At 40.8% G+C, this 18,368-nt stretch overlaps 2 protein-coding genes across 2 annotated transcripts in view; both read right to left on the bottom strand.

The window, feature by feature from the left end:
- Nucleotides 1–3,565, bottom strand: part of LOC117480544 (regulating synaptic membrane exocytosis protein 2-like) — a 53,536-nt gene extending 49,971 nt beyond the window's left edge. The window contains exon 1 of the mRNA XM_034127882.1: nt 3,357–3,565. Within this exon, the coding sequence (XP_033983773.1) occupies nt 3,357–3,565 (209 nt within the window). The remainder of the gene's footprint in view (nt 1–3,356) is intronic.
- A 3,237-nt stretch (nt 3,566–6,802) lies between these two features.
- On the bottom strand, nt 6,803–18,052 carry dcaf13 (ddb1 and cul4 associated factor 13). The gene is made up of 11 exons (XM_034128085.1): nt 17,855–18,052; nt 17,142–17,341; nt 16,943–17,050; nt 16,747–16,836; nt 16,037–16,192; nt 15,476–15,553; nt 15,295–15,377; nt 14,846–15,010; nt 12,663–12,798; nt 7,717–7,880; nt 6,803–7,199 (listed from the first exon to the last, which is right to left on the bottom strand). Exons 1-11 carry the CDS (start codon nt 17,922–17,924, stop codon nt 7,112–7,114), a joined length of 1,338 nt encoding a protein of 445 aa, XP_033983976.1. The 5' UTR covers nt 17,925–18,052; the 3' UTR covers nt 6,803–7,111.
- Between the last annotated feature and the right edge of the window lie 316 nt (nt 18,053–18,368).

Genomic DNA, 18,368 nt, shown 5'->3' with positions numbered 1-18,368 from the left:
AGTCAGTCCTTAAAATGCCGTCAGCATTGTAGTTGTCTGCCACGACCCTGGATGAATAATGTTTGTATTCAGAGGTCTGGATCCTCAGTTATCAGAGAAACAATGTGAGTTAACGTTAGCCTTTAGCTTGTAGCCAATCCAAACTGTGTCCACCACAAACACTGAATTCAACATCATACTTCTTTATTCAGTGTTTTACCAGATTGAATCACTAGGTCCATGTATTTGAGATGAGGAGACCTGGTAGAAAAATACCTTCTGGACTTCTGGATATTTTGTGATCACAGAAACAAGATAAGTTTAGTTAGCAGTTAGCTCGAAGCTCCCATATATTCTGTTCTGACTAACAGCGCTGGATTACACCAGATAAAAACATTCCATGTATTAACAGTGCTGAAATATGTACACTGAAAGAAACTAAAATGTGCAAAGCTAACAGCAATGATGCTAATGGTGGTGGAGACAACAACTCCCATTAATCAACAGTACTTCACAATATCACCAAACTCTGTGTGTAGATATTGTTTTGATAGAGGGAGCCCTGGTAACAATCTTAACTGGTTATGACACTTGTGTGTGGCGAGACATTGTGTGTGTTACTGATTCATAATATAGGTAGCACCATATGTAGCAAGATAAATAGGACCAATGAGAAAGCATCAGAGGGTAAAGTTGTGAAAGAGAAAGCCCTCCCCCCCCCTTTCTTAGCCACCAAGCAGAACCAGGAAGCAGCCCAAGAGGACTGTAGGAGCAGGGGAGAAAGGAGAAGTGGAGCCCCGGGCGTTGTGTGGGTCACCCCATCATCATCACAGGCAGCTGATGCCTGCCTGTGGGATACACAGTGCCTGGGTGGGTGGGGGTGGGGGTCCCATAGCCATTATTGCTGTACTGCTCAGAGACTCAGTGGTGCATGGAAAGCTAGCTTTAGGTATAGCATATTCAGTTCAATGGAACAAATGCACCTGCTTAATTCATGTGTATGTTTTGTATGTAAAAGTATACTAAATAATATACTTCTATCCCTGCAGCCTTCTAGGCTCCAGAATTCTGAGAATGACCTATAGATATGTAAAGTGCCGTCTTATGGACTTTTAAGGAATCGATTCTCATTGGTGCAGCCCATTTTCTACTTGCAGACATTCAAAGGCCTACTAAGAAAGAGCAGGCTAACAGTGAGTAGCTAATTATATGCAAGTCAGCAGCAATGGATTTCCATCCACGCTCTCTGTAGCACTTCTAGTGAGATGACAGCAAGTTGGCAAGCTCTGCAGCTGGAGGCTTCTCTCTCTCTTCTCCATCCCTCCATCCTCCCAGGATTCCCTCTGTTAGATTACACACTTCGATGTTAGAACTGCCACTTTTCCCCCAAACGCCATCCGAACCGCGTTGCGTTTAGGCCGTGACTGCGGCAGATGCACACAGACTATAGGCTCGCATGATGCAGAGTGGGTGTTTGTTTCTGACACTGCTGTAAAATGCTACAAACCAATCCAATGACAAGTTAATCCACTGCAGTCGTACCTATGCCAGGCCTGAGCATATTAAAGCTGCTTTAGAATGTGTTATGCTGGTGTGATTCATAGGTAAAGAAGCGAGGGGTTTACTGTAATGATGAGTCACCTTGTTCATATAGACACAACAAAGTAAATGCTGAATGAAATGGTGAAAGACAACATAACTATTAAGAGGTCCTGCTCGTTTTTTACAAATCAAAATCCCTGAAACACAACAAAATGGAGGCAGACAGCCCTAGATATTAACTCTACGTCTTTTGCCGGCTGCAGTTGAACCCAACTAGCAAGATAAACTCAGAAGTTACGAAGACATGCATGACAGAAAAAGCTATAACACACAATGTTAAGGAAATTAGCATGCTAGCTATTGACCTTTCTTGTATAAATGTAACTTTGTGGCCTGCAATCAGAGTTACCTAACATTATGGTGAGACAGTCAGTCAGTCATGTCCCTCACAAAAAAACAACAACGTCCTCTTCTGCCCATGCTTAGTGATGACAAGGCTTTGACATCACTGTCAGACTAAGAATGACTAAAACTGACAATCCTCTTTACCTCAGAGAAAGAGAAATAGGAAAAACACTCAGCTATTGGGGAGGGGGGAGAGACTAGTGAAAGAGGAAGGAAGGCGGAAAGGGCCTGCATGATTCACACAGCACGCACCGCAGCGGCTGAGGTAGCCATGTCTTGGAGTACATGAGTCATGTTTATCATGCAGCAGCACTAGGTAGGGATTGCACAATTTTCACTCCATTAGGAATGCTGCTGCCTTAGTGCAAATGTTTACCTGATGCTGGAAACAACATCTCTAATGCCTCTAAAAGGCTCCCAGTGATAGTGGCACACATCTTTCACACTGATGTCACTAGCCATGCTGGTGGAGGCTGCAGCAACAGAAAAGACCTGCCAGAGATCTCTAGCAGAAATGTGGATTGATTTACTCATCAGCTGCTCCCTTATGCTACATTCAAAAGCACTAGTCAAAATCCACATGTGCATCATTTTCATTGAAGAAGGCAAACTACATGAAAATCAACAGGATGGGAATATTTAAGGCAACCCTCTTTAAATCCTCCTCTCTTCACTAGCCAGGCTTTCCTAAGAGTGCCAGACCAATATTTTAATTAACAACCAAGTGTGTTTTTCATTGCCAGGGCAAGACGATAGAGTGTAATTCTCCACCATAAAGCAGAATTATGGCTCACGCGGCAAAGGTTAAAGCGATGATGGCGGTAACAGTCCGGTCCACCTTAAGAAGTAAAACCCTACAGTGGACAGCGCCGTGGTGCTGAAACAGCTCCGAGCGACATCTGTACACAAGAGAGGGGGGGGTGTGGGGGGGTTGATGGGATGGTGGTGGGGAGGGGGGGGTGACAGCATCTACCGAGACTCTAACGTTTGAAATCACACACACACCCCGCGTTCGCCATTGCCACAAAGGACACCTTAAATGATCTTTCCAGTGTCATATTGTGTAATCTCGGTGACGCTCGTGGGGAAAGGTTAAGCAATTTGGCGTGCTTTTTACGTGAAAATGGCGCCCGTTGCTTGCTAACCCAGCCCCTTATAGTACAGCTATAGCTACAACAAAGTGGGGGGAAAGCGGTATGAGTGTATGCCGCATTATAAAACGATACACACACATTGAGATAAAGTGTTTTCAAACGGGGGGAGGCGAGAGGTGATAACCAGGCGAAGGAAAGATGGATGTCACCTTGGTGCTACCGGCTAGTAAACGACTATTTAAGATGTCAAGAGCCACCAGTATCTCACAGTGTATGAGTGTAATAACCCACAAACAGCAACAGCAACAGCTCCAACTATATCCGCTTTCTCCTTACTTTAACATCGTCTGTTCCTTCGCATCCTCCTTCTTCTGTCGGTCCATGACACCGAGGATGATCTTCCTCTCATCCTCGGTGAGGTGGCTCAGGTCCGGCATCTCCGGCATGTCGCCGGCCGCTGAGGCAGCAGCAGCAGCGGCGGCAGCGGCAGCAGCGGCAGCGGCAGCAGGGCCAGGGCCGCCCCGGGGCCCGTGTGGAGCAGACATCTTTTACACACAGCTGGCTACAATAAAAACGAGAAAAGCACTGTCAACCAGCAGCATTCCGGTCGGTATTTGTGTTACCATGCCGTCAAATATCAGATTGGTGGTGGGGTTTGCTGGAGGTTCACAGGCGGCATGACATCTCGGTTAGGAGTAGCCTATCATGCACATTGCTGCAGAAATAAGCATCAAAATATCAATAACAGGCTTTATCCTCATCTATGAAATGCCTATAACGGGGTTATGAAACACCCTGCAGCCGAATGCAAACAGCAAGATGTAGAACATTTACACATGGACATTTCTGACATAGGGTTAGAATAAGATGCCCTTAAAAGAAGCAAGAGTGCACAGGCTGTGAACTACAACCTTCAGGTATTCCAAACACAAGCCTCCATCCAGGGATACAAAAAGTAGAAGAATACAGAGGTTTAAAAAGCCAACTCTTGCCTTTTATTTTGCAGTCATGTTAAATCCTGTCTAACCCATCGCTGCCATCCTTTAGAGAGGTTTCACTCGCATGGTGGAATAAAAGATGCCCGGTCCCGGTCCTTCTTTGTTTTGAGTCCTTAACCCTCCTCTGTCACTCTGGTTAGCTCTTTCCTCCAGGTTGGTAATTCTTGGAGATTTCTTAAATGCACAAAAATGGATGCAATGAGAGAGAGAGATTAGAGAGAGATTGAGAGGAGGTGAGAGAGAGAGAGGAGGAAAAAATCCAGATAGGAAGAGGAGGCGGAGCGATGGGAACACGTAGAGGAATAAAGCCGAGAGGAAGCTGGATGTTCATTGACAGCAGGCGGATAGCAGCAGCGAAAACACGGACTGGAGGAGCGGTGCCAGGAAGAGCATGATGCATATTTCATAACCGGATCATGAGCACCGTGAGAGGGGAGATAAATACAGAACATGACTAGTGACAATGACTGTTACTGCAGGTGTGGCAGCGCTTCCCATCAGGCCGCTTTTTAGGCTTTGATGCCAGCTGATGGGAGAAAGGCTGTGATGATAAATGGAAGAACAAACAATTACACAAGCCCTGTCAGTGGATATTTCTTAAACAATTGTAAACAAAAAAAAAAATGTAAAAAGATGTATGGACTTCAGCCAGCTCTTAGTTGCTCTCAAAAGAGTATATTTATAATAACAAATAATTTCACAATATTTGTTTCGATAAGTTTTGAAATTTGGTGTTGACAAGCTTTGAACAATAAACGTTTTTCACACGAATACAGTATTATCATTAATCAAATCAGGATGTTTGTAAAATTACGAAACACGTCTTTTATACTGTTTATAATAGATAAACTTCATGTATGTGCATATATTTGATATGAGATAATTTACCAAATACTTGATCGGGCCCTTTCTAGTATCTGAAATAGTCATTTTCCTGTGATACTATATTTAGTATTTGGTCACATGGGACTGCTGTTATCTCCTAAAATAAAATGAAATATATAGAAAAAAGGAAAAGACTAAATATAGTATCTAGTATTGAGTCTTCAGGATTGTGATTGGGCAAGCCTAGAGAACAATTCTGCAAAGGAAATTCTAATAGGCCGAAGTAGACAGAAAGTGTTTCATGAGAATAGTGTCTGATTTTAAAATAAAATACAGTATCTTAGGTTTCAAAGAAACAGGCCATTTAGTCCATGGACTCTGGATGACTTTTCATTTCCATTTCCTGACATTTCATAGATGCATCACTGAATCATGAAAATAAGAGGTTGATAATCCATTCATGAAAATCAAGCAAACATAAATTTCTCTAAAGCTGAAATCTTCAGGTTTCACATTTTACTGCTTCAAACAAATTTTAACCCAGCACACTATCAGATTTATCAGCTCTGACCCCAGAAGTGCCTCTTGATCCCTGACCCGTTCCCAAAGACAAGCCCTCTCTCAGACTGCAGTGGTAATAGGATTTAAGGACAACATTAAGTGGATGTCGCCTCTGCCTCATTAGGTCTCGAAGTAAATTAGAGCCCTTGTCGAACACGAGGGAAAGGAATTTGTTGTTTGAATTTACTATCATTTAGATCACAATTTCTAAACGTCATGCTCTTTGCAGAGTATAAACTTAGTTTGAAGTTTATTTTGAATACATTTAAGCAAAAACAGTTAGCTCCATATAGATTAAGTGAACTATGCTTTCCAAAAGTGTGTTGGATCGTCTAACAGACAATTTTTAAATATTTTAAAATAGATCAAAGCTAGGGCTCAAAAACAATAACAGCCTGTTGAAAACCCTTTTTCAATTAAATAGCATGTCAAGCTAGCTGCGCACTGGCATAGTAAAAACGGCTAAACAGGCATGTCCGCTGTCCAATAGAGAGGCGAAGTCCCGCCCATCTACTTCCGACCCATGGGACCTTATTTCAGAAAAATTATGTATTGAAGTCAATGGGGAGAGAAAACGTATCTTTCGATCTCGTTTGAATTGTGCCACGAATTACACATATGATGTTTGTCAATCTTAAAAAATCATTTCCATGTCAAAAAAGTCAGTTTGTCTGTTGTGTGTATGTACAGCTCTCAACATGCCCAGACTTGTAGTGATTTTCACCTCTTTTAATACTTTTCGCCTCATTCTGAAAGAAAGAAGTTAAATGTGCCAACGTGACGGCCGACTTGGTGTGTGGTGCGAGACGGGAGATGTAGTTCATCGAGCGGTTTCACACAAACAAAAGTGTTACTTCACAGTTTTACGACACAGTTTTTTTTTTTTACTTGCAAAATTATCTTCTAAATTGACTTCAATACATACTTTTTCAGAAATAAGGTCCCATGGAGCTCCCCCGGAAAGGGAGGGACTTCGCCTCTCTATGACTTCCTCCAGTCTGATTGAAATGACTGGAAACACCTATGACAGTCTGATGGACCATGTGTGTAGTAGAAAGTAAGGAGGGGGGGGGTTTGGAATACTGCGAGATGCTGGATCATGGAGAGATTGTCCCAATGTTTATAACATCAGCCTCAGTTGTTCAATCTATCACGTTGAAACAACAAAATACATCAAAAATATATTTGAGGGAATGTGTGCTTAAATGTAACACAACACTTTTGACTTCAGAAATTGTCAAAAGGAATCATTTGAAGCATACCGCATCATTTAGGGCATCTTTAGTAGTTTTAATAATAAAATGTCTTTACTGATGGAACAAAGATATAACAATACCACAAGCAACACATTTCGTTTGGTCCTTGTGGTGAGTCATGTGACATTCTTTAGACACCGGATCAATCTAAAATAGTCTTTATTTTCATGGTTGTGGATCCTGTAATAGAAAATGCAAACCTGCTCAAAACAAAATGTGGGGTTAGCCACTCAAACGGAAGAGAAAACAGAACTGTGTGTAAAGGAAATCCTTTGAAATGACTTTGATGTTTGCATGTATTAACAGTCTGTGTGTACTCCAAATGATGCAGAACTGGTCCCACAACTGACAAATGAAAAAGTTCTCAGAGTGAAAGCAGTCGGAACATGTCCTGTGTGTGATCTTGGTCTCCACCTCATCTCTTGGGGGTCACCTTTGTCTTCTTCTCTGCTTATTTGACCACAGTCACAACATGCTTCTCCTTCTCCGACACCACAGGAACAGTTCCTGGCCTGCTGTGCTTCCGGACGTTCCTCTCCCTGGAAAACAAAAGGAGTAAAAGCCGTGAAAAACTCATTCTGCTGGTGAACAATCTCAGTAAGAGGATGGAGGGAGAGATGAGCAAACAGAATTGACTAAATATAAGACTGTTGACCTAACACCTACGTCATTGGCTACACTAATGTACCCTGAAAATAATGCATGAGCAGTAAATCATTCACGGTGCAAACACAAGTGTGACGTGTCACAAAAAGAAGTAATTAGGGAAAAAAAGCCGCAGACCGAGCGATGAATCACTGTGCGGCCGGGCAAACTGGGACAATCAATCCACCATACAAGCTGTAAATGAGTATGTAGAAGCTATTGAGAGCATGTCATAGGGACAGTCCCTTCACTGAGGTTTTCCATTAGGCTGCTGTGACTGCATAGGTCACATCCAGCCTGGCAGCAGCCCAATTCACCTCCACATGGACACACAGGGGGCCATTCCTCTAGATAAATTAGCTAGCTTCATTTCTTCTCCAAAAGTCAAAAGGGAAAATAATGAACACGTACTTCTTGCGGCGAGCCTCCTTCATGACCCGCTGCTCCCTGGTCTGGTGGTAGATGATCTTGGGGAGGTGTCGGTGGTTGGCGATACGTTTGATCTGAGGGTGGTGCTGGTACTTCTCCTTCAGCTTCTGGCTGTAGTTGGCGGCCTGCCTCTCTCTGGGGGCGAGCTGCATGACAAAAGGGAGGAGGGTTGGTCAGGTGCAATTTTATAATAAGAGAAAGTGTAGAGGGGGGGAGAGAGTGGATTGAGAGACAGAACAAGACCAGAGGAGAATTTAAAGATTATATTCATTCTTTGTTGAAGCAGGTACAAAATATTGACGTGGACCAAATATTATTTTAGGTGACCATCAAAGTAAACTTTTAAGGTAGAAAACTTTCTCGTTAACAATTTTCGAGCAAGTTCTCATAACGTAACAGAATTGTGTCATTGACCTTGGAAGCAGTTGAACCAAAGCTCAAATGGGCCTTGTGGAAAAACTATTTTGTCAACTACTTGGTTAAGTTTAGGCCACTGTTGAGGTTAATACTAAATGAACACAACATGGCTGTTGGTGGGAAACACATCCCAATAACATTCATTTAAATAACAAAAAGAGAGAAAAGCATGTTTACAAAAAGAGAATAATGCAGCATTATTCTAAGGAGAAATAGGAAGCAACATTTAAAACAGAGCTGCAGATGGCTAGAGGCTGCAGTCAGTCTGGTAGTGAGGTTCAATTTATAGCCCAGACTGTAGTCAGTGTTTTCATCAAGTTCTTGGCAAGATCGCAAATAAGCTTATCTCCCAAAATGTTGCATCTGAGAGACAACAATCGTAATTCACAAGGCCACAAGTCGCCTTTACAAAAAAACAAAAAATAGGTCTTGTTTTAAAATAAGAAAGTGTAAGTATCTAATGTTTTTGCCCTGGTTCCAGATATGAGTATTTCCAGTAGACCGTAGTAGCGTGGAGGGAGCGCTGATCACGATATGCAGTTAGCATTCAGCTCAGGTTGTTAATTACCGACGGTTACAGTAAGCCATCTTACATCATAAAATCTTGGCCAGTACAGTAAGCAGTAACTTCAGCTCGACGTTGTGCTCATTCATAATATAATCAATGTCTGTTAAAAAGTGAAGACACCAGCTCAACAACATCCCTCCCTCTCCGCCGTCTACTCGGACTCCTCTTGGCTCAGGCTGCCCTCCTCGAAGGCTTTTATTCTAATTAAAAGCAGTGATTTGTCTCAGATTCAATTTGCTGGAGAAGAGCTGCGAGATGCTGATCCTGTCGTACTAAACTCATTCCCCTGGATACACACATGGTGAGCTTGCTGAACAGTTTGTATGGTCTCAACATGATGGATATGAGAGAGCAGAAGATGATGCTTCACATGGAGTTTGGTCAGATAGGGGCTCATATGATTTGTATATATCTTTGCAAAGACAGTTGCAGAAACATGGGATTCCATAAGTACAAAAAACAGAGGCATTACTTCTCCGGGTGCTCTTGCAACTAGCACAATGCACATGGTGCTGAGGAAGAGTGAGTGCACCGTAGAGACAGCTATTAGAAAGACTTGACTACAGCTAAGTGCAAGTAGTAACTGATGCCTAACTGATGCTGTAAGACGGGATAAAAGAACCGTAAAAGTACAATGTCCACTGCAGAGATACTTTAAAAGAAATTACAAATAAATTCCAAAAATTACAAAGAAACATGTCCTAATTGCAGATCGGGTTTGGATGAAAAATGCAGCAACAAACAATGGGATAAATTGAGAGGATATACCACTATGTCAATGATTTTGTAAGCAGACGTCAGACCATGATGATAACATTGTTCTTCTAGACAGTGGCAGAGATGAGGCATTCTATCAGCTATGATAACACTGCATTCACCAAATGAATTGCTGATGTCTTACTGAAAAGTCTGACGAGGTAAAACAAACAAGCAGTCATGGTTGTACAGGTCATTTGAGTGAGAAGAAACAGTTTTGCCATATTATCTTATTTATGCTCATAATGTTAGTAATAGTACCTTCTTGCAAAATAAAAATAAATACTAAAAACATGTTAGTAATTCAAAGGGGAACCAGGAAGTCAGTCTTTAAAACTGTGTCTGATGTTTACCATAGACAGTTTGGTTCATCAGTTTGTGTTTGTTTTCTGTTCCTGCAGCACCTCTTTTCACCCTCTGTCTGAAACCAGAGCCCAGTCTGCTCTGATTGGTTAGCAGACAAGCTCTGTTGTGATTGGTCCACCACTGTACCATCCTTGAGAAACACCATTTCTTGAGTTTTGACAATTTTAAGTCTTTTAAAAGTATGTGTTTTATTTATAAATGTTTACATGGACTGCCCCCCCCCTCCCTTAGGGGAATTCATCCACAGAAAACACACTGGACGCTGCACTAGGTCAGAAACCAGAGGAGACTGTGAGGTCCACCGTAGACGGACCACTTTCTGTCAAAATGTTCTATCAATTAAGGGCAGCTCTTTGTGGAATAGCTTCCCAACTGAGATACGGGATTGTCCCACTTTGAACAGTTTTAAAGGTCAACTAAAAGAATGGTTGAGAAACAAACAAACGTGCAATCACCGCTAGATGCACTTCAATACAGGGGCATCTCCTCTTGCACTTGATGTAGCCCTTTTATCTCCTCTTGCACTTGATGTAGCCCTTTTATCTCCTCTTGCACTTGATGTAGCCCTTTTATCTTCTCCTGCACTTTATATGTCGTAGCTGCTACATTGTGCTGCCATGTGGTAAATGCTTATATGCTGCTCATGCTCTTTCTGCATATCATGTATTTATTTTGCTATGTATATAAATGTCATGTTCTTAAATGTTGTATGTGAGGGACTACGGATGGAAACTAGCTCAAAGCTCAAATCCGGCATGTTTACGTTTTTAAAGCATTATTTGTTTTAAATGTTCATCAATGTGCACTGTCCCTCTTCAAATAAATGAAAAAATGAAAATGGTCAACAGCTTCGAGAAGTCCTGTCGCTTAGCCTACAATGCGTTGGAGCACTAGCCAATAGAAGCGCTAGTGTAACAGTGATTTCATTAGACATTTTGTCACAGAAGTAAGCAAAGGAGTCCAATGGATTTACATGCACAAAAATCTATATAACAGGAGAGGGAAAACCACAAAGCCTCAAAGGACCACTTTAAGATAATCTGTTGAAAATGTTTAAAGGGAACAAATAAAGCCTGAATTACAAACAAAAAAAATAGCTACTTTCCTACAGTACTTTTAAGTACGTACTGCAACTGCCCTACAAAGTCGAACTGTTCCATGCCGCTTTTGGCTACTGCACTTGACTCAATATGTGCCGCATTCCACTTGCCTCACTCACACGGGTCTGAGGAACTGATACTCTTCTATTTTAAAATCAATACAGCTGACTACACAGGCTGTGTAACGGCTCCAGTTTCGCTCGCACACAAGTGTCTTTTTAGGCTTCAAGTCTAGTTTCTCTTGTTTAACGTGTGTAGTGTCATTGGTGTGCCATACGGATGTTTTTTCCCCCTCCTCCTGTTGAGTCTGTACATTGACTGTATTGGGTTTGGACATGGGTGACCACACAGCAGTACTGTGGCTCAACACTGTGGAACATGAAGGCTGCTGTGCCTGTGTGGCTCGTGTGTACACGGGAATTTCTGAACTTTATTTCTTTCTTTCTTTTTGCAATAGAGCTGTAACCTGAAGTCTGAAATAAACTTTTTTTTGTAGAATGACAAACCTAAAAATATGACCACATTTGTATTAATCTACAATTGTTGTCTGATGGAGTAGAAAAAACAAACGCGGCATCAATTTCATCCATCACATTTTTTTTTAAAACAATTAATTTGGCACTTCAACCTTAAATCAAAGTGTAGTGATGCGATTTTAAAAACATGGGAAGTACCAACATTTGACCCGATTGGAAACAAAAAGGAGCGGATTGATTCGACTTGTTTTGCCTTAAAATAAAGGGTCTACTTTACTGCCGCCAGAGTCCACCGAGTGCAAAGTTATGAAGGGAAGAACTGGAGATGTGCAGCAGCTGTTGGAGAAGCCCTGATCCCGACACATTCAGCATTTCTGGATAATTAAAGACCCCTTTCGGTATAACTTGATTGTTAATGCTTCATTATGTTCAGAGTGGCCCGCTTTAAGTGATTGGCTGATTTTAAACTGCTGATAGGAGCAGCCCTTGTCTGATCTCTTTAAGTGCAAAGCTTGCGGATAAATCTCCTCTTATACAGTGACAGTAAAACAAGTGCCAAAAGCGGGCCAATTCTCCACTCTGAAGCTGCATTAAGAGAATAAGCAAGAGTGCATGTGATTAGGAATGATAGATGGCGGTTGGAGATGGCACATGAGATGGTATTGATCTTTATTATTCAGCTTTAACTGGGATTTCGGGCTATGAAGCACTTCCCAGCATTTCACTGGATCTTTAATTGAAAAAACATTATAATTTCTGCTATAACAGCTTACTGTATAAATGTATATATGTGGTACTTACAGGTAGTAAAAGTCACGGAAGGATTTGCTGGTATTTCAACTGAATCTTTTCTCCGATAGGTCAAACAACCACACAGATTTAGAGTTTTTTTTGGACATCCGCTTGCCACAAGAGCCTCTCAAATTGGTACATTGTACTTATTGAGAGTGATTCTACCCTAAGTCAGCATCCATCAGGGCATTTGGCAACCGTAGGGCCGTAGCTCCTGGCACAGTCGCTCTCTCTTACCCTGCTGTGGGGGGCCTGGGGCCAGGGCTGCTTCCAAGAATGCAGCAAACTCATAAAACAAGATCAGGTGCTAAAGTGGAGGGAGGTGCAGTGTGCCTGACAGCTGAGGAAAATACAGCTGCTGATTGGCTCAAAGAACAACTACAAATCAGAAAATTGCCTAAATTATTAAATAGATTGAAGCTTAAAATATATGATAAAGCAGGCAGGACTCACCACTCCTAGTTTCTCAGCAGCGTTGGCTTTCCACAGTCGGATGTTCATTTCATCAGAACCGCTCAGGATGTATTTGTTGTCTGCGGACCACTTTATGCAGATGACATGCTGCATGCGCTTGGTGTGGTAGACTTCCCTAAAGTTAGAAAAAAAGAAAAGAGAAAATCCATTAGGGCAAAACAATACCTTTCATTAGCCGTTAGAGAAACAACCAGTAGAATCAAGTGTTGCAATACACAGGATCCCACACAGATCAGGAGTACTTTGCTGATATTAAATCCATCATAAACATAAGAACAATGTTTTGGATTTTTATCCCGTACTAAAAAAATAAACTTTAACTTCATTTAATTACATAATATGTAATGTTTCTATGCCTTCTTAAACACCACATATACTCGTTTTCTGATCCAACACCTCTATTGACAAGACTATATTGATATTCAGTTGTTGTTTTTATAGGAAAACCATTAAAAAAACACAACAAAATGACAGAAGAAATAACCGTCTAACAATGCTATGGTAAGGGTTAGGTTTTGTTGTTGAAAACATTAAGATTTGTTAACATATCCATGCACATAGTGGCTCTATAACACCATCACACAACTTCTTCCTTTGTGTGATTTGGATCAAATCTTTCAGTTTTTGTTTGTTATTTAGACTTGCCATAGCATGGAAAGCACAGGAGGAACCAACAACAATAACGATGGCTCAGGTTCAGTCAGTAAGTGTCATAGTAAGCCATTTCAGTGAGCCAGCACGCAGAATAGAAGCCTTACAACTGGCAAATCTAAATGTAATGCATGATTAATAGTGACTTTCACTAACGTTACACCTGTGCTTTCACTATTAGAAGTCACAATGTGTGCTGTTAGAAGTTCTATACTGCCTGAAATACCATATGTCATATATCATGTCTGTTTGTTGTCAAATGATATAACCCTAACCGCGATACTCGGATTGCACTCAACAACAAAACCGCTCTATTTAATTAGTGTTTCAACCTGCCCATGGGTTACATGAGCCTGCTGACTGTAACACAACAGTGGCTTTTTGTACTGCAGCTTTATACATGTTCAAACATTACGGCATGTACTATTACATCACATAGCAACCAAACAATGGCTTTGGTTTTTGTTGTTGAGAAGGTCAGCCAAAACAGTTAGCATCCCCACATTAGCTTTGCCAACTAGTAACTGTTATCCGCTTTGCTAGCCATTTAGAATGGTCACAGCAGACATGTTGATTTCCCATAGTAGGGAAAATGATGAATATGTGCTGAACTTAAAGGGGACCTATCATGCAAAATGCACTTTTTGATGTGTTTTATACATAAATATGTGTCCCCGGTGTGTCAGGGAACTCACGGAGCGTCAGAAAATAAAACCCTTACTCTTTTCCTCCATACCCAAATCTGGGTACCACGGAGCTGATCCAGATTTGCGTCCGATATGACGTAATATCGGAAATGTGGACCCACGGCACTCTCAGAAAGTTTCTATCAGAAACAATGCCCGACTGTTTAGGACGTAATATGGTCGGTGTTTACATTAGCATCGCTAACACTCAGAGCTAACCTGTACTGGAGAGCATGTGTGTGAAGAAGCTGGATATAAAAAGGAACTCACCTTGTGGTATAACCGGCAAGAGAGAAAGCCTTTGAGCTCCATACTGTTTCAGAAATAATCCTTGATAATCCATGATATGGCGTTTCATCGCGGCAGTATTTAGTTTAGACAGTAGCTGCCGGGTCCCGCATGAGCTCAGCCCCCTCCTTTTTTTTTTTTTTTAAGCTTTATACCCAAAATCAGCACTTTTGAAACAGGAAGTGAAATAGAGGGATATGAAGCATGGCTAGAATGGGTGATCTGTTTGGTATTTTGAGCAAAACACTTCATAGACATGTTTTTTATATATTTTTATATATCTGAGACCTATGCTATTGCCTAAAAATAGCATGATAGGTGACCTTTAAATATAGGTGAAAATAACTAAACCTAAACAAAACTGCTGATATCATCACCTGTATTGAAAGAAAATACTTATACTATTAAGTATATACTATAAATACTATTGTACAGAAATAGTATTTGATTATGGACAAGTTATATATGCTCTGAAAACATTTATTGCAATGACAAGTCAAGTGTATATTTTTAACTGGTGTTTAGGGTCACACTAACCTACTGTGGCCTCCGTCCTTAGGGAAGATGCGGATGGTTTTGTCAAAACTGGCAGATACAAACTCCTTCCCAGTTGGGGAATAGTCCAGATCCAGCACTGCAGAGACATGATCCATGTGCACAGTGATCGGCTTGTCCAGGTACCTCATGTCGTATGTGTAGAGGCTGAAGAGACAAAGAAACTGAATTACACCTCTAAAGCAAATTGAGTTGAGGTGGAAAGCAAGTCGGTACAACAATAAGTCGACCATGTATTAGTTAGCTGGCTCAACTGTTTTGAAAGTCTATCAATAGTGCAGAGCTGGACTTTACATGTGTTAGGTACATGTGGAATTCTTCCTGTTTGACGATAAATAACTGAGCTTGTAAACAGGAAACCTCATTAAGTAGCAACACAAATACAATAGATATGTGGATCCTTTTCACTGTAACAATCATCCTCCACTCACTTGTAGTCCTCATTTGAACATGTGAAGTAATAGGCTTCCATAGGGTTCCAGCATACCGTGTTGCTCCTCATTGTCATAATAACCTTTTTAAAAAGAAAACACAAAGATACAAACATTATACAATGAATATATAGTGAATAAATCAGAAATAGAAATGCAGCAACTAAATAGCAAGCCTTACCTTTTTAAGAGGTGCTGGTTCTCTCATGTCATACAGCACTATACTTCTGTCAGAGGCACAACTAGCAAGAAGTTCAGTCTGTGGAAAGACATTAAGACATTGTTTACTTCAATGGTTTCAGTATTCATTGACGAGATGGGGTTATGAAACAGGTATAAACACTCACAGATATACTTGTTTTGAGGCCTATACTCTAATCTAATCAGATGTAATAAGTCATATGGATGTAATAATAGTGAAATATGGGTTTAGTTGGTGTCATTTGAGTGTAAAAGGGTGTAATAAGTGTAATATTGGTGTATTTTGGGTGTCATAATGGTCTAACATGGTTGAAACACAGGTGCAATAATATATAAAATGTATATACCCTTAACAGGCAATATATTTCGGGAAAATAGGGTCATACTTTTAAAAATATCATGAAATTGTATTATTTTAGCCTAGATATATTAGATAATAGCAATATGCATATGTGCCTTCCCGTTTAAGGGTTAAAGATTTCAGCAGGCTTTGATGTGACAGGTGGTCTTCACTGAGTGGGGTGGATGCATGGTGCCTCACCTCCACAGGGTTGAAGCGGACGGCGCTGAAGCTGTCCACGCCCCAGGTGAAGGAGCGGATCGGGCTGCTCCTCTGCTCGTCCCACACGTCCACCTGCTGGCCGCATGTTGCAAACACACCCTCCTTCCTGTGATGGTCCAGTCCTGTGAAGACTGTCTGTAAAGGGAATACAAATCCTCTTTGATTAATGTGATATTCACAACCTCTCCCTCATGGACAGAATTCAGCCGAATCAAGGTGATTTTATTTGTTTGTATTCTAGCGATAAAGAGTAACTCAAATCAGACAGCCTTCTGCAAGTGAAAGTTAAAAACAAGGAAATCATCTTGATTACATAAACACAATTTAGAAAATTATATTTAAACTAATAACTGAAATTGATATATTTGATGAAATTGTTCAAATAAAGCATCTATGTATCCACTATAGGGCCTGATTCCACTTCACAGTATACTTACAGTAAGGTCAAATCTTTGAATTTAAAATGTATTTTATTTCTTCAAATTTTAGAATAACTATGGGTTGATATATGATTGTGTATGTATATGGATATGCACATGTGTGGCCACATAGGTGGAGGTGTGTTTATGTTTGCATGTATTTAAATTCTAGATAGATCCTTCCCAATTTAGTGTATTGTTTTCCATTAACATTGTGTAACCACAGCTGTCTTTGATGATAACACTACTGTAAATGCCTGCTGATCTCACCTTGCCCAGAATAGTGTTGAGCGGCTCCTCCTCCTCTCCGTAAGCTGGTGCCTCTATTTTCCATTGCTTGATTGTTTTGTCGTCACCAACCTGTTAGAGTCACCATGCCCAGGTATAAACAAAGAAGCTGTATTAGAGGTAACCTGACAAAACACTAATAATTCTGAAAAACTATTTCTAGAAGGGCTGCACTTACCGTAAAGAAAGACGTTCCACAATAGCGTACGACCATTCCACGGACAAAACCTTCATGTGCTTGCAGAGTACGGACGCATTCACGTTTGGTCAGATTCCACACTTTCACCTATGAATCATATCAAAACACATTTACAGAATTGTGTGTACAATTTCACAGTTCCAAAGGCTCAACAAATGGCACTCTTTCAGATAGTTACCTCCCCATCACAGGAGCCAGAGAAAAGGGTGGAGAGGTTGGTGGTGTGCTTGGCCAAGCAGTTCACCCCATCTCTGTGTCCATCCAGAGAGGCCAGGAAGGGCTTGGCAAACACTCTCTCAAGCTTGGTGGCATTAAGGGCCCGGGTGTACTCTCTGCTCACCTCAAACGGATGGAGGGATGGGTCATAGTTTCTTGGAACTAACAGAGAGAAGAGAATCATTAATGAGTTGGAAGGACAATTAACTTGCATATAGGATGATACTGTGTTATGAATATGCAGATAATTCTATAGGTTCAGGGATAAACTCAGTAGAATGCACAAGTTTGATTAATTGGAATACACTTAATTGTCATCAGTTAGTTGCAATTCATGGACATGCCATTTGCTTTTGTTGTATAGGTTTAAAAACTAAACCTGCAAATATGATATACACCTACTTTCAATGTCATTTTAGTGACTTTAAATGGATGCTAATGTTGTAACTGACATTAAACACAACGCAGATATTTGAAATTCCTCATATTTGCTGTTTTTGGTTTTATCGTAGCTTGAAACACGAAATGTTGTCTCTCCAGAGATATTTACGTTAAAAGTATTTATTTTTATCGCAATATCTTAATGTGCAAAATTCAGTAACATGTGAAGGGCTGATGTTTTCTGGCTAGCATTACTACTAGCATACTGCGTTTAGTTTAACGTTTATCACTTACCACGCTGGATATCTAGTTTTGTCTCGCGGACATAATCATCCGGGTTCCTCGAGAGGACTTTAACTTTCATTTTGTAGACGACTGAAAACGGACACACTCTTAAAAAAGGCCGTTGTGTTTAGGTTAAAAAAAGAACAATATTAGCAACTACTGGCCATGTGTTGACGTCGAGGAGGAAATTCATTTGGCCGTGTTGCATTGTGGGATGTCCAGTCCTCCTGGCAGCGTCACTGACAACTTTAAAGAAACGGCAGTCAAGTTGCAAAAGTTAGCAGAGAAAGATCGACAATAAAACGATGTGGTCTTCAAACTAGTAGTTACATGTTCTGCTTTGTGACAAGGCACTGGAGGGTAGCGTTAATTCAAATATATGTTGATAAACCGTCTTTGATAAAGAAGTGTAATGAGAGAATAGGGCCGAGATAATGACTTGGATTGATGTTGTTCGTCTAAACTTGTTTTATTTTGAAGGTTATGACCGGAAGCACTGTTCTTAATTTGCTTCTACTTGATA

This window comes from Trematomus bernacchii, unplaced genomic scaffold (assembly GCF_902827165.1).
Source record: "Trematomus bernacchii unplaced genomic scaffold, fTreBer1.1, whole genome shotgun sequence".
Taxonomy (NCBI): Eukaryota; Metazoa; Chordata; class Actinopteri; order Perciformes; family Nototheniidae; genus Trematomus; species Trematomus bernacchii.
This window is presented reverse-complemented; position numbering and strand designations above follow the sequence as displayed.